Source organism: Pseudopodoces humilis, chromosome 5 (assembly GCF_049639895.1).
Source record: "Pseudopodoces humilis isolate 2021_Gansu_Grassland_sample_001 chromosome 5, ASM4963989v1, whole genome shotgun sequence".
Taxonomy (NCBI): domain Eukaryota; kingdom Metazoa; phylum Chordata; class Aves; order Passeriformes; family Paridae; genus Pseudopodoces; species Pseudopodoces humilis.
The window spans coordinates 21,378,614-21,401,314 of NC_142204.1; the positions used below are offsets into that span (position 1 = coordinate 21,378,614).

The 22,701-nt window shown below is 43.4% G+C and overlaps 1 protein-coding gene across 3 annotated transcripts in view; it reads right to left on the reverse strand.

Annotated features, from left to right (window-relative positions):
- The window catches only part of SYN3 (synapsin III), a 187,953-nt gene that overhangs the window by 162,891 nt on the left and 2,361 nt on the right, over positions 1–22,701 (reverse strand). Inside the window, exons 1-3 of one of the 3 annotated variants that reach the window (XM_088055067.1) lie at positions 22,396–22,506; positions 21,608–21,682; positions 5,689–6,174 (exon numbers count right to left, since the gene is read on the reverse strand). In XM_088055067.1, coding sequence (XP_087911193.1) covers positions 5,689–6,005 — 317 coding nt within the window. In that variant the 5' untranslated portion in view covers positions 6,006–6,174; positions 21,608–21,682; positions 22,396–22,506. Of the gene's footprint in view, positions 1–5,688; positions 6,175–21,607; positions 21,683–22,395; positions 22,507–22,701 lie in introns of those variants that run through there. The other 2 variants (XM_088055066.1, XM_005527544.3) reach the window with 2 other exon arrangements.

Below are 22,701 nucleotides of genomic sequence, written 5' to 3' on the forward strand. Positions count from 1 at the left end.
GAATTTGAGGAGCAGTAGGACTGGACTAACTTGGACCAGCCGCAGGACTTTCAGGCAGAAGAAATCTGGATCACAAACCTTGAGAAATGTATCTGAGGGTTGGGTTTGTTGGAGGGGTTTTTTTCTGATATGTACAGGACTAGGCAGGACATTCCGAGGTTAAATTCTATTCATTTATAGGAACTCTGGTAAAGTAATTAAGGACCCAGATTTGACTTGCATTAGCATAGTTATAACCTGGTGGGGAATGTTTTCCATATTCCTTGTGTCTATTTTTGTAATGATACTAATCCTTTACATTTCTGTATCACCTTTCATTTAGGGGGACTAGATCCCAAGATACTTTACGTATGCAGGACAAAAATACAGACAGACATGATGGTGCTATACCTAAAACAGATTGGAAAGTGATGTGATAGATGCAATTTCTTGAAAACTTTTGACAGCCTTGCCTCCTTTTCACCTCTGTGTCTGTATGCTAGGGAATAGAGAAACTCTCCGTGCTGCTCCCAGGCGTGCACATGTGCACAAACACACACACACACTCATTTGACACAAACTTTCCTCCCCTTTCTGCTTTCCACTTCTCAAAAAGTGGAATTTGGCAAGAAGTGTAGGAACAAAAATATTTGGTCCTGGGTAGACAAAGCTAAATGACAAAAATATAAGGGCTTTCTAACCAGATTTGTGAAAATGTGTATTTTATGTGTAAGTTTTTTCAAATTACTGCAGCATTGTTGCACAGAACTTGTGAAACCTTAAAAGTTCACCACTGTGTAAAAAAAAACTTGTTCATAATAATCTGTTGTCAGTGACCAACATGTTAGATGATTTGGGACTTTCTTATCAGGAAATATAGACAAAAGTTTGCAATTCTACCAGAAAATTCTTAAGTTCAAAGCTTAAATTCCAAAACTTCTCATTATGTTTAAATAAATTAGGAACAGAAATATTCCTCTTAATGGAACCCTTAATATATCAACTTTAGCCTTCTGAAAGCATGAAATGACTCATGACACTCATTGAATATTTTTAAAAGGAATTCCTTGAAAAAAACCCAGGATTTAGGAACTCCCATGTCACTAAAATTCAGTGTTAGACTGTTGTTATTTCACAATCAAATTTTAAGGCAAATGACATATTTAGGGCTCAATATTTTCATGTTACAAAAGCAAAAATAATTTTCTTATTAAAAGAAGTTGATATTTTCCTTTGACCAGTAAAAGACAGTAATCCTGTCAAATCTATCCATAATTAGACCTGAATCATGACGTTATTGTTATACAAAGAACCATTTTAAATGTCTTAAGAGGATTTTATTCAGTATGAATCACAGTTTCTCTCTTCCATGATCTTAAAATTTTTGGAGACAGTATGTTCAGGCAGATTTGGCTGCGAATTAAAGGGGAGAAAAAAACAATGCAATTTTGTGTCTCCACTGTGACTTATTTTTTTGGTGAAGCATTTCACAATCCTCATGTGTGCAACTGCTGCACACAGGGCACGTGTATTTTGGGCAAGGCAGCAAACAGCACTGTGAGCTCTGGAAACAGCCTGAAATGTGGACAAAACACACCAATGGCTTTAAAAAGCCAGATGAGCTGTTTAACAAATGTAACTTAGATATCCAGCAAATGCAACAAGAACAACTCTTTATGCTGTCTGGTCCAGAAAGCAATGCTTTTAGCATGTGTGGCTAATAGGAGCCTTAGCTGTGCTTGATCACTTCCCCCATAAGCTGTTTAAACATGAGGCATTAGGCTGGAAAGCTGAGCACTTTCACAGAGGATGGGGGTTAATAATTCACAGTGCAAAATCCTGTTTGATCTGCTGAGAAATTCAATCCAGCTAGAGCACAATTTTGTTTAATAGCATGGTGGGCGAGGAGGTTGCCAGAGGTGGGATGCTTCCCTCCTGGCTGAGGTCAGGCTGCCGGAGCTGGCCCATGTGCCACCACCTGTGGTCTGCTGTCCCCCTTCCTCATGGTCCTGCTCCCGTTTGCTGCGTGTCCAACACACACACCTGTACTCATGTCTGAGCTCCTTCTTCTCTGGCAGCTGCTGTAGGTGAGTTGTGGATGTGTTTTTGGAAGTCTCCCAAGGCACAGATACTCCCAGCCAACCAGAAGGAGCCTCATTCTCCAGGTGGAGGCTCCCCAGCTGAGAAATGTGCCAATAATGACAGAAGAGAAGCCAAGCTTTTCCCTGGTGTGTTGATGCACAGGCAGATTCACTGCTGTGCGTGCCTCTGAGGGCTGCCTGTCAAAGCCAAGAGCACGAGGGAGCTGTATAGGTAGGATTTTCCTCTCGGGCACATCCTACACATGGCAATTCACTGCGTGCTTCCATGCAAGGTCTAGAGCTGTGTCTTTGAGGAGAACGGAAAATTTGTCAAAATGTTGCCACTTTAACAGAAAGCTGGGTGAGTTCCCTTGTTCTTAATAGAATGTACCTTTCTTTTACTACTGCTAATGCAGAAAGCAGCTGATCATATTTTGTGGGACTCACATTGTTTTTATAGTACTTTGCCTAAGGAATAAACCAGAGCATATTGCATGCCAAGAACGGCAAGGATTTTATGGTGGAAGACAGGCCATGGATTCCCATGGATGCTCTTTCTTTCCTTCAGACCTCTGAGAGAAATTTAGTGCTATACTGTGCCATCAGAGACATAGTAGGTCCTCAAAAATAGAAAGGATTGTCATTTGTCACTTTAAAGTGCATTCAACATGCACTTGCCTGTTTGGGTTGTTAAAGCATTTCATCGAGCCCTTGTGCAACACCTCATCCTAACCCACAACTGCAGCCTTTGCTGTAATACAGTGATGATAAATTAATGTCTGGCTTGGCAATATTGTTACAGTCTCCAATTCTGAGAAAGTGTTTTCATTTAGAGAAGAGAAATCAAATGGCAGATTCCACTGTCTCTCACCCTTCCTGTCCATGAACAAGCTGGTCCTTGTTGTAAACACTGTGTAACTTGCTCTCAGGGGCAGGAGGCACTGTGGAAGCCCCTCACCCTTGAAATTAGGGCAGCACATCAGTAGTTATTTCTTGGGGGATTTTTTTAGTTAGCTATTTCAAAAGGAGAAGGAAAGAGTTTCTTGAAAACTGAACACAAAGGTTTCACAAGTAGAAAGACCAGAGCAGGCAGAGGCAAAATGAATTACAAACATAGTGCTCCTTCCAAACCCAGAATCACCAGCACAGAAGTAACAATGTGCTGTTGTTCACCTTCCAAAGTCTGAGACTGTTTTCATACATGATGCAGAGTGGATAGTCAGAATCCCTGGGTAATCAGCTTCGTCAGCTGGGCTCTGACAAGGTAAGCACTGCTTCCTGAGGCTGCTCAGCCTGAACTCACACAACACCCTGGCTGAGACCAAGAAGGTGACTGCCACTGCTCAGAAGTACCTTACCAAAGATAGACATCCACAAAGCCATGGCTCTTCAGTGCTGCTCTCAAGGGCTCACTGAGTTTCCTGGAGACACAAAAATCCACCAGGAGGAAGCACTTGTGGCCCACTGGAATGGTTGCATTGGTATGCTCTCTCAGAAAGGACCAGCCTTTCAGCAGTGGAAATTTCCAGGCATGCATTTCTGTCCATGCTACAAAGAGCCATGGCAGGCAAGGGTTAGTAATGTTCTTTCCTTGTTTTTTCATGTCATACATACATCAGGGTTTGATCGTGAATTCATACACTAATTTTGTTGGGTGTCCTCACAGCCTTAGAGAAAGTAAAGGCAGGGAGTCTTTGCAAGCAGCATTTGATACCTGCAAACTTGTGGGTTGAGTCAGAGAGCTGGGATAAATGAAAGGGGTATCTCATCATTCCTAGAAACTGCTAAGCTATAGACAGCAGAGGGATAGCCAAGACAGCAGGATGCAAGAAGTGCTTACAGGAGTGGAGGAGTGAGGACAGCATGGGTAGCCTTGTTTAAAGGAAGGTATACTTCCTTTTTATATATCCCAGCTGCTGCTGCCTCAGCAAGCTCAGCTCACAGACCACAAGTCTGCATGACAGAGCAGCAGCTGGGAGATATAAAGACAGGGATTCAAATGAACTGTGTGTATTTTAAAACATGAAAACACTGCAGCAGGGTCCAACCCCTCCTTGTCTTTTGCCCTGCCCTGACTACTTCCAGCACCATTAATCTTAAGGAAAAACTAGACTGGCCTTTGAGCCAGGGCTTTCCTCTCTGATTACAGTGTTTGGACTACACAGTGCCGGGTAAGCCCCAGATGCTGGAGCTGTGCATCAAAAGCACTCCCATTCCCAGACGGGAGATGCTGTGTTAAGGGACTGCCACCTGGCAGCATCTCCAAGGAACTGCAAAAACACTGCAGAGACAGAGGTTAGTGAGCATCAGCTTGCAGGAGACTCGTGGTGCACCCAGGAAAGAGAGACCAGGTCTGGTTGAGCCAGACCGGTGTTGCCGATTGACAGAACTGGCGTTGAGGGGCTGCTACTGTGATGAAAGGCTCTAGGGCAGGGAAATATTCATGGTGACCCTTATCAGGGACTTTCCCACTCTCTTAAGAAGTTGTTCTTCCTCTGAGAAAAATCTCACTGTTTTCCCTCTCTTACTTCAAGTTGGCTGAAGATGCCTGACCTAGTTGTATCCAGTCATGGTCTCATTTAGGTAAGAGCTAAGCTTTTGATTTGTGAAGAGACACCTCAAAAGGTAGGTCTCACCTTGTCCCCACTCTTCTAGTTAAACAGAGAAGACCAAAGGTGACAACTGTACTAAAGAGTGGCGTGGGATGAACAGAAAAATGAAATAATCTCCCTTGACCAAGACCAAATAACCCAAATTCTTTCACTTTGAAGTCTTCAATACTGACTCCTTACCTGGGCTACTCTTTCCTTCTTATGTCTTGCGACAAGGTGGCAGATGAAACAAGATCATCTTCCCAACACATTCTGTAGGATTTTTCCCCCAGATAAGGCTCTCAGACAGGTTGCCTAAAGCTTTCTAAACAGCTGACTTTGAATAGGAGCATACAAAAGGCAGTAAGTAATTTCTCTAACATTTCAGAAGACTTAAATTGGGAACACTTTGGAAAGTGTACTGTGCTACCCAATATCATAGGAAACAAACTTCCAAACTTTTGTTTGTAAAGAGACCTGCATGAATAAGACAAATTTGAGGCTTAGCTGAGCCTGAGATCCTTTTGCCAATAGTTGTTGCTATGCTTAGCAGGTGGAGGGCCCTTGACAGGTAGTATGAAGTTTGGTTTTCATAATTTTTGTATAAACTTGCATACAGAGAAAAGCTCAAGAGATGGAGAGCTGGAGAGATTGAGTCACTTTTAATTTTTAGAGTCAACACAGTGGATTAAGGTCCAGAGCCACATCATTAACACTCCTTCAGCTGTGACCTCTTAAGATCATTGCTAGATATGACAGCTTGGCTAAGCCTGCTGAGCTAAGAACACCCTATATGTGTTCACACATTAAGGCTATGAAGAAGTTGGTCAATGAATACCAAATGAACATTTTTTAATAAGGAAGTTATGAAAAATCCCACTCTGCCATTTGCACAAGTTGTCTGACAGACACCAACCTGGGGCCAGAGCTGGTGACCCAGATGTGAAAGCATCCGTGCACCCCCTGCCAATTATCCGTGATTCCCAGATCGCTGAGAATGTGGAGCTGAATTGAGTGGGGGATCACACAAGACTTACCAGTCCGTGTGCGCATCATCGATCACCAGGAGGATCTTGGGTTTCTGTGCCACGGGCGGTGCGGGACCGGCCGAGTGATCCATCAGTCCCGCGGCCGCTTGCGTGGTTTGCTTCATGGCGCTGGAGATGGAGCTGAAGATGCTGCTGCCAGCAGAGGAGGAGTGCGAGGGCTGGGGTGGCTGCAGGTGCTTTCTCTCCGTGGCAGGAGAAACCGGGGAGCTGGTGGAGCTGTCGGGGCGCTGCAAGTCCATCATGTAGCCATTGGGCAGATTTGCCACGAAACTACTGTCTGAGAGACGCCGCCGGAGGAAATTCATTGCTGCAGCGTTGTGGGGAAACTTCCGCAGCAAGAGCAAGGCTGGACTGTGCTGTTACCAGTCCTGGAGGATGTCTCTGTGTCCGTGTCTTCTTAAAGTCCAGGCTTCACCGCTTGAAATCGTGCTGGAGATATATGCCTAATTTTGTCAGCTATATTTGCTTTCTCTCCTGTGGGAAGAGAATCAAAGACATATATGTGAGATACATACTGCGAGACCGAGATAAGTGACCCCCTTTTGGTCTCTTGGACAGGTACCTTAATCAACAAGAGAAGAGAAGACTGCTGGTTGCCATGCAGTATTCCACACCGCTACAGTCAAACAGGACAAAATATGTGTCATGATTCTCATCCCCAAATGTTTTCTGGTCAGTACAGACCAGCCTGCCCTAGCTTAGGGGCTAACAATTCTATCACTGTGGAGAAAGAAAAAATTACTCAGATAAATGTTAATTTTAAAAAGAGAGGCATCTTATTTCTGGTATCTTGTGTGTTAAAAATTACAGAATAACTAGCAAATAATCCAAATGGATATAAAGTTGTATCATCTCTGGTAGGCTTGTGAGCAAAGTTCTGAATGAAAGGAATAAATGTCTGAAATTCAAATAGGATATAAACAACAAATGGCAGAAAAATTCCCACACACATTTTGATCAAATTCAGTGACAGAAATTACTCTTTTCTGCCCCTCCTCCTCTCTGCACTCAGACTCTAAGGCAGGTACTTTCTGATTTTAGAAATTCACTTGTAGGAACTTTGCAGGTATTCAGAACTAGCAACTTGGCTGTCTAATCTTCACATAGTTTTTTCCTCTCTTGTTGGTGTTTTTGGTTTGTTTGGTTTTTTGTTTGTTTGTTTTGTTTTGATGAGAATTTATTCTGCTCAGCTCTTCAAGTGAGAAAATTAACACAGTGAAATGTGGGTATTTGACTCTTCTCCCTCAACCATGGTTTAACTTTGTTTTTACTCAGAGTACTAAGTATTTTGGTAATTAAATAATCTCACAGTTTAAAAAAATAATTCACCTCTAGGCACATCCCAGAAGACAGAATTTCACAGTAATTTCCCAAGGAATTTTTATTTGCTAAGGCAGTCTTTGAGTTTTGGTTGGTGAGATTTAGGAGAAAAACAAAAGAAAATTATTACTGGTAAAATACATACGTTTTTCAAGACAAACATATTTCCAGAAAAAAAAAAAAAAGAGTTATCCCACACATCAAGTGAGATGAGTCTCATGCATCGTGATATCATTGTTCAAATTATGCCTAATCCCCTTCAAGTCTCTTTGAATGGCCCCCTACAGATACTGGAGCTGCTTGCCTTCACCTGGTTTGGTCTCCCTTACTGCTCACCCTCTTGTGCCAAACTCAGATTGCCTCCTGATGGCAGAAAATTGTCTTTTCCCACTTGTCCAAGAGAATTAATTGCCAATCTCCCTCCTGGAGCTGTGGGTGAGAGCTCATGGAGCAACCAAATATTCTTAAAATAATCAAAATTTCTTAAAATAAGCTCTCGTTTATTCTCACCTACAGGGATTTACAAAGCATTACAGACAAAGGAGTCAGACCTGTCCACCTCTGTATCTCTTGTAGCCCCCAAACACTTCAAGAGGCTGAGATGAGCCTACCTGGAAGTCAGCAAGCTACAAAGAGCCCCTTGGCATGTCCCCAAATCTCGCTGTCCATCACCACCCTGACTCCACAGGCACAGGATCCATCCGGAGCAGAAGGCTCCCTGCTGCTGACATTGGCTTATTAAAGTAATTTTTCTTTTGCTTTCTAAGCCCTGGCAGTGCAAGTCCTCTGACTTTGCTGCAGCCTGGAGGTGGTCTTTTCCCAGGGAATGGCTCAGGAAATCTTTAATGACTTCCTGCCACGTTCACAGTCGATAATGTATCTCGGGGTATTGTGCTGACTTCCCGCCTGGTCCTGGTGCACCCGGTGGCTGCACAACATCAGCAGACACACTCCAGGGAGCACTTTAGCAGCACTGTCTGGTTCTGCAGCAATTGTTAAAAAAAGCAGGTAATGGAGAGTACCCATGAATTGTGAGCTAGCTACTCTCCTCACATATACACTCACACAACACTTGTCCTACTGCAGGAATGGTGAGTGCCAGCACAGAGCCATCCACTGTTACCTGTCCACGATGACCTGGGCAGCACAACCTACAAAGGCTTTGAGGGATTTATATACCACAGACTGGGTAAAAATGTGCTGTGCTGTCCTCTGCTCATGAACCTGTGTTTTCTCCTTGGAAAAATCCACTCCCTTGAGTGACAATAAGGAGTAGGTGCAGTCCTGGTTAAAGAGAAGCATCCCAAAGACGTCTATTGTCAGAAGGGGTCCAAATGAGTATCCCATTACTGTGTACAGCTATTAGACATGCTCTTTTCTAGGGCCTTGGTGTTAACTGGCAAGATGTGGGGCATAAATTTGATACTGGTCTTGGGAGAAGCGCCTGCAGCACAAGATACCTTTCATGCTCTTTGCACGACTTGCACAACCTCAGAGCTGCTGGTTCCTGCTGTGGCAGCTCCCAGCCACGGGAGGGAACCTGCCCCCAGCCACACAGGCTGGACAAGGCTCTTGTCAAAAGCCAGTATATCTGGGACAGGGTCCATAAGGACTTGCATTTTTGTGAAGGTCCTTCTTCCCCACTACCAGGTGTTTGCACAGCTGCTTCCTCTCCTGAGAGATTTGCGCTCTCCAAATGAACATGGGTAACTTGCAAAGCCTCAGCAAGTAAATAAATGGGCAAATGTCTCTGCTGGCCCCTGCAGTGAGGGAAGAACAGCATGGAGGCTCGTGACCTAGGGTGTCCCAAGGCTGGGTAAGGCCAGAGTATTCCATGACGTGTATGGAAGGCACAGAGTTTTCCTCCGCAATGGGGCTTCTCAAATTGTGCCCAGTGCTCGCACTAAACAATTTGTCATACCTAGTGCAAGGCCATGACCACTCTCCTCCTGGACCCTTTTGAACAAGAATATTTGCAGTGACCTGTCTTTTTTTTTTTGTCCACCAGGGGTTTCGTAGTGGGAGATGTTGCCCAGGAGATGCTGGAAGCTGGCAAAATTCTCTTGTCTAGAGAGTTTGGGGCATTGTACTTAGTCTGGCCTTTCCCTCTGCTGGTTGGCACAGGCTCCACTATCTGCTAAGACTGGGCTGCATGCCGTTGGCTTAGGGAGGAAGGAGAGGAAGCCTAAGCCCTGATGTCACAGGGAAATCTCTCTCTGGCAAAGCACACAGAGGTTAAAATCAAACAAGATGACACTGCTGCAGCAGAGAGCAATGCCTGGCTCTACTCTGGGGTTCCCGTCAGGTACCTCGACTCTGGGCATCTCAAAGTGATGGCACAGACTGTCCTCTCATTATATACGTATTTCTAATGAGCTGGACAAGGTAATTAAAATAGATTTTATCTTTTTTTTTTTTTTTTTTTAATGAAGTTATTGGTGGCTTCCCTGTATCAATTTGTCAATTGCCATTAGTGCCACCACAGAGGAGATCTTCTCTGCAGTGGGAGTGGTGCAAACTGCCAGGAGGTTTTCTGCCAGCAGTTCACACTGCTTTGATTACTGGAAAACCTCATAGTCTGCTTTTGCATCACTCACACTTACTGTTATTTAACTTTCAAGTGGCATTTTCATACAGGCACAGGCTGAGCAGGTTAGGACCTCTTTTTCCTACTGCTTGAGACTCTCTGTGGACTTCCTGAGGGCTCAGCCTGTCAGGCCAAATCTCGCTCTGTAGCTCTCAGCAGCACAGCATCCACCAGTGCATGTACAGACCTTACCCTGGCAAGTGAGCAGGGCTGCAATTTTAACAAATGCAGGAGCCTACACCTCCATCAGAAGCAAGACTGATCTACTGAGTGTTTTTTTGTCACTCCAGAGCCACAGGCAGGAGAGCTGCTGGCTCTACACCATCAAGTTGTACATTCCCTGTGAACACCAGTCTTCCTATGGCTCACACGGTGACACATCACCTACTTAATGCTGTGCCAGGCACAAACTTGCCTGCAGGAAGGGAGCTCCCTGCACAGCTGGAAATACAGCCCATGGGCTGCTTCCAGACAGAGCAACAGCTCCTGAGGACTTCCTCAAGTTGCAAGACGAGCAGCTGCTTCTCACCAAGCAGGAGTCATCTGCTGCCGAGTGAAACACCTGCTCCTGAAAGATGCTGGGAAAACAGCATCTGAGCCGTGGAGCTGCAGGCTGGGGATCTGGTCTGTACTTCAGGGGGAGGAAATAGTAACCAAGAAACAGGAGAATGAGTGAGTCCTGAGGAAAGAGAGCAGGCAAGAGAGACGGGGAGAGGAGCAGGAGGAGGAGGAATCATCAGGGAATCAAGAGGGAGCAATGTGAGCAACTAAATGAGGCAAGAAGAAGGTCCATTAGAGCTGACCTTGAAAACAGCAGCCAGGAGACTGGAACTGTCAGCCCCTCACTAACATGCAGTTAAAATTCCTGGCTGATATTTTTGGAAGAGCAAGGGAGGATATGCAATCTACTCACTCAGCACACTGACAGCAGCCAAGCACCTACCTGCTTTCTCTCAAGGATATACTCCATGGAGATGCAAGTTATCTCAGAAAACCTGTTGACATGTGTTAGAAAACAAGAACAAAATGTTCACTTAAACCTCTAGTTGGGTTATTTTCTGATGCGCAGTAGTGTCTGGAGGGAACCCAGCTCATCTGGCTGATAGCTGTTACCCAGGCTTAGATTTCCCCTGAGCTTGTTATCTCATGCTGTCAGGTAATGAACTGACACAACCACACCGACCTGCATCTGATTACTGCTCTTGACAGAGCAATGCTGGAGGCAGCAGGATGGAAAAACAATGCCGAGGGATTAAACCCCCCACCTCACCATAAGGGACTGCACACTTCCTTCTGCCCCATGGTGGGTGCGAAGGTGAGGGGATGCTCCTGCCCTGGCAACAACCAATGACCTATGGTTGTTGACCTCACATCCATTTTGCAGATTGTCCTCAGCATACATTCAAGTTTTAATACATTCCCATGGATCCCTTTCTGCCTTCAGGCATACTGACATAACGTGGGAGTCGACTTCTGTGGAGGGACAGCCGTGTTAGGAAACTCAAAATACAGCTGGATGCCTTTCCACATACAATGTATTTTTTAAAACTGTATTTGCCACATTTCTAGTATATTTCAAAAAGAGGAAAGCAAGAGATTATTTATTATTGTCAAGCTTTCAGTGTTTCACCCCGAATGGTTTCAGCATTCCCAAGCGAGGCATAGCTTGGCATTTCTTGGGAAGAACTGAAAGCACAATAAAACAAATTTTTCTGAAATTAATTAGAAATTTTCTTGGATTTTTATTTCATTTGCCACAGTCTTGCATTCAAGAGGTTCATATATTTAAACATTTATTGGTATTTTTCAGCAACAGCTGAAAATCCATAAATCAGGAAATTACAATATGGGTAAGGAAAAGGATACCCCACCAAATACTCCATATTTTGTAAACCTGAAGCACATACAAAAAGAGTTGGAAAGACTGTATGCCAGCCCAAAGAACAGAGGGAAGCAGAGTTTCCATGTTGGTTTTCAGTTTGCAGAGAGCTTTCCCAAACACCAGCAATAAAATACAGCTCTAATGTAGACACTGGTTTAAATTTTCCAGAGCATGTATAACTATAGCTATATATATTCCACTGACACCAGCAGAGCCACATGGTGTCTTTTGAGGCAGTTGCAAGAAGTCAGGAGGCTGCAGCTGGAGGGGATGGCAGGGCAGGGGACCAGAAAGTTATCAGGACAATAATCCTACCCTGAGCCCAAGTCTCCTGCTGTGTGTTAGACAGCAGCTGACCAGAATCAGAGAATGGCCTGGGCCAGCACGGATCTGAAGAACCATCTAGTTCCACCCATTCTTCTGTGGATTTTCACAAGAAGTCGGTCTCTTGTACATTCGATTTCTCTGCTCAAACAGAGATTGTCAGAGATGGCAGGGTGACTCTTTATCAGAAGCAAATCACTTCACAATGTTCAACATGCTTCACTGAGTCATTGAAACATATAAAGGTGCAATGATTCCATTGTCTTATTGCTGCATTCCTGTAGATCTTAAAAAAAATCCTCTCAGCTTGCTTGGGTGGCTATTTAACTGGAAGTCTGGGTTTCACAATTCTTATCTGCATTTTCCTTTTGCAAAGCTGCCAGAGCTTCCTGCATAGCAGTTTTGTGGTAGGGGGGGCTGCCTTATCTCCTGAAGATAGTGGAGGTGTGCATATCAAACCAAGTGCAAATGGGACCACTTCCCAAGAGCTACAGCCTCATTTGCACAGCAAATGAGCTAGTCTGCTTCCTCTTTTGCCTATTATTTCATAATGGCAAGTGAGGGAAAGATGGGGAAAAACAATCTGAAGTGAAAAAATACCTCTGTAAGATTATCAGACTTGCAAGTAGATTGCAAAAGAAGATGACTAAAGCCATGAACAATAGTGAAAAAATTTCTAGCAAAAAATAAATCTGAATATTATGATAATACTCTCTAGCTTTAATATCCCCCAAGAACAAATTACAGCGTGTTACTTCTTGGAAACAATATATTATTTCCTCATTTTATTCTCACTTTGGAAATCCCATTTGGCACCTGATGGCTGCGGGGCTGTCTCAGCGGTAATATCCTCTTGTCAATGAGCTTATGGAGGCCTTTTGTGGCCTGTCTCTGTCCAACATCAATAATTACTTATCAGCAAAGACAGACCCAGCTCAACTGAAGCAGGCAGTGTGTCTAATCCTTGAATGCCACAGAGCCATCTCCATCTGAAAGTCAGTTGAGTTTGCATCCTGGCTCCATTTCTTATTTCCCAGGAGTACTGTGGTCGTTCCCACCCCGAGCAAGAGCGACACTAATGCTTCCATTAAGGCTGATAGTTACACACGTGCCAAAGTGGCTCCTCATGGTGATAGGAAAGGAAAGCAGGAGACAGCAGTACAAACCAGAGAATTTGTAGAGATAAATGCTCTAAATAATGAGTAGATGGAATCATAAGAAGGAAGTAAGCAGGGTTTAGAAGGCCTTGTCTTTTTCCTTCCCAATGTTGGATCTGATGCAGTTCATGTTGTGTGTTGTGAGACACGCTCCAAGTTTCCCACAGCAACCGTACAAGTCCCGATTTCATGCTGATAAGAGTGAAAGTGGCACCAGACACACCATTAATAGAGCAGGGATTTCCTTCAGCTGAGAGGCTTGCTGCTTTGAAGACTGCTGATCTGAATAAAATCAAGAAGCTGGGTGTATTTAATATGTAGGGCCTGCCAATATGCATTAGGGCTCATCCAGATAAGAGGTGCCTCGGGGACTGACAGCTCACAGGGTCTCAGAGGAGACTGCAGCAGCTTGCCCAGTGCTAATGGGGGCTCATGTCTTGATTGTGATCACAAACACTTCCTCATTCCTGTGCCATTTTCTTTCTACTCTATTTCAGTTCTGCCACAATAGACTGGTTATTCAAAATGCTTGTAAACCAAATATTTCATTACCATACACTGAACTAGATATGCTGTAGGGGAAAAAAAGTGCACCAGGCTGTGAAACAAGAAAAAACAATTAACTAAGAGATTATAATATACATCAAAGAGATAATTATTAGTTAATTGATAATGATAGGAAGGATTTTCTGTTTGGAGCACAAATTGTATTACTTTTGAAATGTTTATAAGACAAAAATTCTACTGCATATTACCAAATAAAAAAAAATATTCAAACAGAACTTCATAATTCTTGCCTCTATGCTTCTAATTCATTTTAAGGTGCCACACAAACCTCAATTTCTTTCCCAAATGTTCTATGCTTCTAGGGGTAAAAAAGTCTTCCTTTGAACTCCTTTGAAGGAGTCCAAACCATCTTAGTACTAATGTATTCCTTCTAAGCTTTGCTGCCATTTGCATCTGCCTCATTTTTTCCCCTTGAATCATTCCAGGTGCCATCATATTCCAGTTTCCTAGATTTTCCCCAGATGGCAAGGAACTCCTTATTGTATACTTGAGATTTAGTTTACCTGATGGTGTGAACAGCAGATATCTGGAGAAATAAAACCTGTAATTTGCCATTGTGTGGCTCATTTGCTTTCTAACCATATGTGCTCATCTCATGTAGCAACACAAAGACGAAGCAAAGAATTGGAGCACACTTATTTACTTATTTTGATGATGGAAGAGAAAGACAATGTTTTGCTGCATTCTGGGCAAGATTTGTGACACAACTGTAAGACAGCTTGATGCCAGCTTTTTCATGTGATGTAGAAGTGGTGGGAGATTGACTGGCTGGACTATTCCTGCCAAAGAGACAGAGAAAATGAGGATTGGTAGACCTTCAACTGGAGCACTGCAGGGGTTGTCTCAAGCTCTGTGATAGCCATCCCAAACCATGCTGTGCATTTGTGGGAGATGTTTTTCTTCGCTTTTTGCATCTTTAGTATTGACCACATGGAGACACATAAAAAGATGTGTGGGTTTGTGGAACATGTCCCTTTTGCTCCCACCAGGTACCCACACACTTCTCACCCCAGCAAGGGCACATCCCCCTGTCCCAGAGCTGGACTGAGCAGCCCAGTCTTTGTGACATTGCCAGTGCCTGCTTCCCTGTTGCAACCACAGAAATGTCCATAAGATCCTGCTCTAGAACGGCTGCAGGTTGGAGAGATGCAAGTCAAATATATCTGTGGTACCAGCAGGAGCCTCTGCAGGACAGTCAGGGGGAGGTGTTTAGCTCCCTTACAATAAAGAATTTGTACAGGTTTTGAAAGCTCTTTATAAATTTACATTGTCCCTGTAGCAACACTCTGTTGGTGAAGAGTTGCATCAGCAGAGGTGTACTGCTAAGATTAGAAAATAGCTTTTAAAAAGCTAGTGATAAATCATATCATTACCTTATTTCACTAACTCTCTTTTATCTAGGCTGTCTTCTCTCCCAGTTCCTGCCTGCTTGCCTATCCAGTCTGTACTCATGCTGGCTGGTGTAGGAGCCCTCCATAATTGGCTCCAAACACCTGATACTATGTTTAGACAAAAAGCATCAGACGACACAGTGCAGGAGTGTAGTAGCTGGATTAGATTCTGGACCCAGACAAAGTTCTGAGAGACCAGGCTAGTGGGCTGTTCCCACAGATGGAAATAAAATACAATGTGATTTTAACAGTCTTCTGCTACCAGCCTGGGGAAAGGTCACACAGTGTCAGTGCCTTGGTTTCCCATTTAAGAAGACAAGTTTTATTTTGCAGAGTGCAGAGATCTTGTGAGGCTCAGCTCACATGCCTCCAAGCTGCACCTCTGAGCCAAGCACGGGCAGCTTTCAGAGCTCTGCTTCCCCTGCTGATCAATAGCTGAATTACAAAGCTTTTAAGAGTTACAAAAGTGGCCAGCCTTATTTAAGAAACCAACCACCAAACCTTTCAAGACCTGGAGAGTATACAGCCACCATGAATGGGGGAAAAAACGAAAAAGCTTTCTTGGAGTTAAAAAGAGGCTCTTAGAACCATTTTGTAACAGGGAACAAAAAGGATGAATCTGCACAGCTATTTTAGGTTCTCCTTCCTGTGCTTTGAGAAGTTCTGTCTCAAGGAAAGGAGAGAAGGAAGGGGAAGAGGAGTATGTATCATCTCTGCAGCTGGACTGCCCTCTCACAGAGCAGGGCTGAGAGCCACACTGGAGACTCCCTTTCAACATCTGTGTCCTGACTAGCAGGACAGGTAGGCTGTCACTTCTTGTGTACAACTGTGTAATGATACAGGTAATGATAGAAACAGCTTTTTAAAGTATTCCTATTCCTCGCTGGGGCAATCTGCATTTTTCAGAGCTAAGTAGTGTTGTCCCACATGACTGAAGCTTACAGACAAAAGCCACTTTTACTCTGGATATAGTTTTACAAAACAAAAAGATGTGCCCAAGAGTAGTATCAGCTGAAGAATCCAAACCAAACTGCACAGAGCTCTGAGTAACAGCTGGAGAGTTGCCTTGCTCTGTTAGGTTTATTTCCAGCTCTTGCCCAGAAGTGTGCCTGTGCTCTCAGGATCATTAAGGCTGGAAAGTTTCAAACTTTCTGGCCACCTGTTAACAAATGCCTCTCTTTGGAGGCACAGAACTGGTTAAAAAACCAAACCAAACCAAACTAAAATACAAACCCCAGAGTGTAACTTCCTGGCTTCAAGATTTCTGTGTCTGGCATGGATGGCCAGGTGTTAAATAAAGCAGGCTGAGGAAGTGTGCTTATTCCCTGCAGCTTTGCAGAGGCACTCACCCTGGCCTCCTCCTGTTCAGGTGACGAGCCAAAATCTGCCTGTGCTTACACCTGCATATCCAGTGTTTGCCTGAGGTTTGAGCTGAAGGGCAGAGCTGTTATCCCTGCATGTTGCAGTACAGCAGTCAGTTCACTAAAGCACATGAAACAAAACTCTTTATTTCAAGACTGCACAGAAAAGAAAAAGTCTTTGGGTTTTTGTGGATCAAAAGACCTGTTCCTCCCTCTATTTTTTCTAAAGAACTTTAAGCAAGTCACTAACTGTATAAATAAAGCACAGAAAGGTTAAATTGGGCCACATTTTAGAGAGACTGATCTGTGCAGAGATATAAATACAGATTGCAGAGGTGTTCAATAATATACAACGCATGTACAGCCACTGTTTAAAATTATATCTACCTGAAAAACATATTACTTGTTAACATGGAAGGATATACAGAGTTCTCAGCTCAAATGAGTACTGCTAATGTCACTGGAGTCCAGTTTCAGAGCTGATTACTGCAAAAACTTTGGTTGATATCCAGAAGATGATAATGTGTAAGAAATTAGTGTATGAATGATCTTTTATAAATAAACCAGGTTAGACACAATGAGTTCTGTCCCCTTTTTTACCTACTTCAGTGCAAAAACAGTAACCAAGCATGTCCCCAGTGATGAGTTTATAAAATCTGGTATCATCACTGAACTCCATCAAAGTATTGAATCACTTCTACATGTCAGCGGCAGGCTCTGCACATCCACATGTATTTTCCCAAGAGTTGCATGAGGGATCCTGGATAAATCACTTCCTATTGGAATACAAATGTAAAACCAGGACAAGGGCCATATTGTGAGCAACAATAATGTACAGAGCACGATAACAAATATATAGAAGTCCTTCACTATTATCAGCTTAATCACTTGCTCTTGTCTCGCTTCAGCTCTCCATCATTAGTATCTCATTTCTGAAAGAGGATAATTGCTTTGGATCTCTTCAATTACCACTAAAGCACTGCAGAGCACTAGTAAAAATCAAATGAATTTGAAGACTGGGATCATTGAGCTTGTCCTCCCACTAGTGCAGCTTGTGTATTTTCTCCCATCTCCTCCCATCATGAGTTTATAATTTCTGACTGAAAAAACAACTCCAAGGCTAGTTTGTAAATACCAGCTGGTCCAAACCAGTCCTGTAGCTAAGCCATAGTCCCTGCAGCAAGAGCAAAGCAACAGCTCCCTGAAAGGCTGAGTGAAGAAAACAGTGTTTCCTCCCAACTTTAGCAAGGACTGCATGACCACATGACATCCCAAAGCAAAGACACTTGCTTAAGCATCCCAAGAGAGCTCAGATGTTCATGCTGTAAACCAGAAGCTCTCTCCTGAGCAGCTAGATCTTGAGCAGCAGCTGCTGACAGTGCAGGGCTAGGCAGTGCCCGGCAGCAGTCGTACCTGAGCTGATTTTTCCATTTGTGTCACCCTGAAAGTTGAATAAAAAATATTGCCAAGAGATGCAGGAGATGGCAGCTGGTTTGTTATTTATTGGAGATGATTATTGGATAGGGCCCTGAGCAACCTGACCTAGTGTAAGATGTCCCTGTTCATGGTGGGGAGTGGAGGGGTGGGGCTGGAACTAGGTGATCTCAACTCAAGACATTCTATGATTCGAATATTATTTCACCTCCCCCATCAGCTGCTATCCCTGACTACACCATGAAAAGGCTCCTTAAAAAATCAGAGTTTTTCTTACCTGCCCATTGCCTTTGTTGCCCTATCACTAAGCATGAAAACTAATCATGCTTAGGAATTCAGACAACTAAAGAGTCTATTCATTCTTCACCACCTACTCTGTTCTTAGAAGATATACTGGTCTTAGAGCATTCTGTGAGGTAATCAGCTATTGCTGCTATTAGCAGAACAGGGCATACAGAAATACTGTAGCAATGCTACTTACTTAACTGGAAACTATCTCAGAAAGCTGAAAGTCAATTCCTTCCCTTCTAGCTCAAGCAAAATTCTCATCAGCTTTTAAGGGGTTCTCTCTGAAAAGAAAAAACTTTGGGAGTTAGAAGTGTCCCCTCTCTCTGATGATGGTGGAAGGCAGACGGTCTTGCACAGCTGGCATGATTTTTGCAGCAGATGTCAGCTGTGACTTTGCAAGGTCTGAGTTTGCCCTGGGTGACTAAAGGGACTGTCCTGCTCTGAGGGGCACAGCAAAGGAGGGGACTGTCTGACCGTGGGGCTCAGCAAAAGAAAGAGGTGGCACTTTCCTTCAAGAAAGAAGCATGACCTGTAAAGCCAGAGGCCTGTGAACTGTGACCAAGAGTCAGAGGCATCAAAGAATCTTCCCTAGAAAAGCCTCCCTGCACATTAATAGGAATTGTCAGCTGCAGCTTTTGACAGGCGCTATCCTCTCCTATGCCTTGTGTTTCTCAGTAGCTGGTGCCTCAAATGGCCTCAAGGAACTCTCATATGTGAAACTGCCCCTGTGGGGAACGGCGTGGGAAGCCCTGACTGAAAGGCTCTGCTGAATTATTAAGGCTGCCCAGAGTAAACCCAGGTAACCTTCGTGTGGATTTCTGTCAGCCTCCTTCAGTTTTTATTATAAAGCAGCAACCCCCTACCTCGCCTACTCCTCTCTCTCTCCTGCTAAAAGAAACTTCACAAGGCTGCTGAAGTAAGAAAGCCTGCCCAAAAGATTAACTAAATACACACAGGCCTATTTTAGATAGAAGGATCAACCTAAATACAGCAGCCTTGAGCTGCTGGAGGGAGCGCAGCGTTTCATCCAACCCGTCTTGCCAAAGTGCAATCAATGCTTTAGTGAACATTCAGGGAAATACAGGCACTGAGTCTCATCTTTAAGCAGTAAATCAAAACAACTTTGGGGCTAAAAAAAGAATAAATGCTTCCTAGCTTGTCACATCATTTAGTTTTTTCAAGCCCACTTCAGAAAACAGCTCTGTGCCAAGTGTGCTTCCCTGCCCACACGCCGTGTCCACAGCCCCCAGCAGCTGCCAGGGATGGGCACAGTGCATCAGAAGTGTGTGTGGTGACTCAAGGGCAGAAACACATGGGACCACCACCTCTGGCACCATGGTTTATTTTATTTATTTATTTTTATTTATTTATTTACCCTAAATTTTCATTTTATTGTTCACTGCTCTACAGCAGTGGCTATAAACAACTACGCTGTGCTGGTAAGTTCAATGAGAAAACTCCCAATTTTCCTGCTCCAAGAAGGATGTGTATTTTCTAGCATCGTCCTCTGGAGTTTATCAGCTTGCTCTGCAGAGTCAGAAAAAAGTGTTTCTTCAGCCAAGAATGTCTTTGCTATGTTCCTGGGCTGCAATGCACTACAGGGCTCTTCAGCCCTACTCTAAACCCAGCAAAGTACAGTTAAAAGTGGGGGAGAAAGATGATGGCATAACAGATATGTTAATTGTATTTTACAAAAGAAGACAACCACATAGGGCCAGAATACCCTATATTAAAAATAATACACTTCACCTAAAAAAGGAGTGTTACTATATTTTAAATGACAGATTTTAAGGGTCTGAATCATCCTGGAGCTGACTGTTATACTGCTATTGGTTTTGCTTTTCTAATAGCTCTATGTAAATATGCTTGTGTTTGCTTATAAACTTAATTTAGTGCTGGTGAAAGCCTACAACTCCTTCTAGATTAAAAATATTTTGCATTGGCTACATAAAAGATATGACGTAAGAATTTCTGGCTGTTTTTTTCCAGCAGGCTTGGAAGTCCTGAATTGCAGAGGAGTGGGACTTTCTCCATTCACTTGGATGGGAATCAGTAAATGCCTTATTTGACTCCATGTGAGTGGCTTTAGCTGTGGCTTTTACTAACAACTGGTCAATTAGTATCTTTTCTTAAACGGCTTTGTGGTTTTAAAGGGCTAGAATCAGCAAGTTAAAATACTGCTTCCTTCTTGTGCCATTGTCAACTAAATGTAACATTAAATTGTAAATTAAAACATAGGGCTGGAGGTAGCACACTTTTTAAACTCGAGGGAGCTCAGCAAACAGCCATTTCAAACCATAAATACCTGGCTGGAGACACTGTTTGCCATCTTTTAAAAGGAGTTGGTATGTGTATGTTTGCTCCAGTGTATGAGAAGAAACAAGGAAGCCAATGCAATTTTTTTTTTCCCCAGCTGAAGTATACAGGGAAGGAGTGCTGGCTGTGGCTCATGCTGAGAGCGGGAGATAAACCAGCCAAAACTCATAAAGCTTGGCAGAAACAAAAAATTTCCTTCTTCCAAAAAAAGGCACACCCCTCTCTGTTACTTTGTCCAGATTTTCACATGGCTCTTCAGTCCTACCTTTGTCCTACCTTTCTCCTCCTTTTAACATGGACTCTGATTTCTTTTTCAGACTATGGGAACATAATGCTGTTTGCCTTCTTCAGGCTGGAGTATGATACAACACTGCAGTTCTCTGTCTTGGTCATAGCCCAGTCTGATAGTTCAGAGCAAAATTTAATGTGCTTTTAAAAATGACTGTAGTTTCTCTCTCAAAGAGACATGAAGGGGATACTCCCATTTTCAGGAAACCTGGAAAAAGGGTCTTTCCTACTCCATCCAATTCACATTTTTTCTCCATGCCAGTCCACCACAGAACATCCTGGGAAGCAGAAAATTTTTTCTTCCCCTTCCTGTCTCTCTGATGGAGATACAGAATTCAGCCCTTTGTAGTGGAGGGCTGCCACCAGGACAAAAGATCATTGCCACCCAAAGGCCACACAACAGACTCTTCCTCTTACTTCTCCAAGCCTGTGTCATTAGTTTTTCTCACCGTTTTGAGCAGGGCCTAAATTACAAGTACATGGCCTGGGCCACCTTTCTTGTGGCCAGTGTAATCTGCTAAGGGCAGCAGAGCCAAACTGCACCATTACTTTAGCATTTCATCTGCCCAGACATAGTAGAATTATTCCTCATTAAACAGACAAGAGATGAACATCTGGAACTTGATAGCCATTAATACAGACATCATTAGTTCTGCTCAATCACTTAATTTTCCTCAATAACTGCATTATAAATACATATGAGTCTACAGTAGTGGACTGGCAAGTGATCTGCTACAGTTGCTAATCAAATCTCTGTTATTTGTCAGCATTTTAAAAAGCTCCTTGACATTTTCAAATCTCTGATTTGGTACAGTGGAATATCTGATGAGGCTGGAGAATACCACAACAAATCACAAAGGATGGGAAAAGTGAAGAATTATCCAGAATGGAGAGAGAACATGGATTCCCCACTGCTTAAACAGAAAGGAAACCATTTTAACCCATAAATAAAAGGCCAGTCTAGAAATTGGAAGATTTACATTTGGTCTTACCAAGTCAGCTTGAAATCTTTTGATCCAGGGCTTTGCACACCTCTGGGGATGCAAATCAGCCAAAACCACAGAGGCCTGAAGTGAGAAGAACAACAGTGGAGTGAGCGAGAGGGATCCGTGTGGCAGAGCAGTGACGTCGTGTGACACAAAACACTCTTACAACAGCTCTGAAAATGCCCTGGGTGGTTTGTTTGACATTTTGAGTTAACAGTTTCACCTACCAATAGATTATCAGATCAAGCTGCTGCAACTTTATCAGCTAATAATTGTATCTGGGCCAGGACAGCTCTTTGTAATGCCCACCTGGGAATTCTAGACTTATTTGCTTAGCCATTAAAGAGACAGGAAAGGGATTTTTAGCCTCAAAACATCCCAAAAGAATTAAATATCCTAGAGTACTTACTGCAAAACTTGACATTCTGGAGAATTTCCAGACCAACTGAAAATTAATCCTACACCCCTATACACTGAGCAGGACCCTCTGAGGGGAGAACACCACAATGCAATACACCAGCCACAGTGTAATAAGAAACAAACTCACCTTTTTCTTTTTTTTTTTTTGATTAGGATAATACTGTTTTTTCTTGACATAAATAAAGTAGTTAACACGAAAATAATTAAAGCAAAAATCCTTGTTGCAGAGCAGCTGTGAAAGTTGAGGGGCATTATGGTTCAGTCCTCTGGTGTAGAATTTGCAATACTGCAAATCCCATAAGAACACTTACTCTCACACATCCCATGGCACCACCCCCTCATCCCCCCTAAAAAACCCAAGAAAAAAATGGTACCTTTTCTGGGGGAGGAAGGATGATGTGGAGCAGGCAGTGGCTGGTTTGTACTAATTAGCGTTAACATCAATGAGGAGCGCAAGTTTCGCATCCCGTCGCGCCTCTCATTACGAGAGCACCCAACCTCCTAACCTCCACCCAAGAAAATGATATCATTGCGAGAATTAATCATCTGAGCAATTAATGGAAAAAAGCGACCTCAGGTTTCCAGCACGGTGTCTGGCACCAGTGAACTGGGGATGACGTCAACTTCCCTGGGAACACGCTGGCACTTTGCCCGTTCCTGAGCCTCCCTGTTGACTCTGA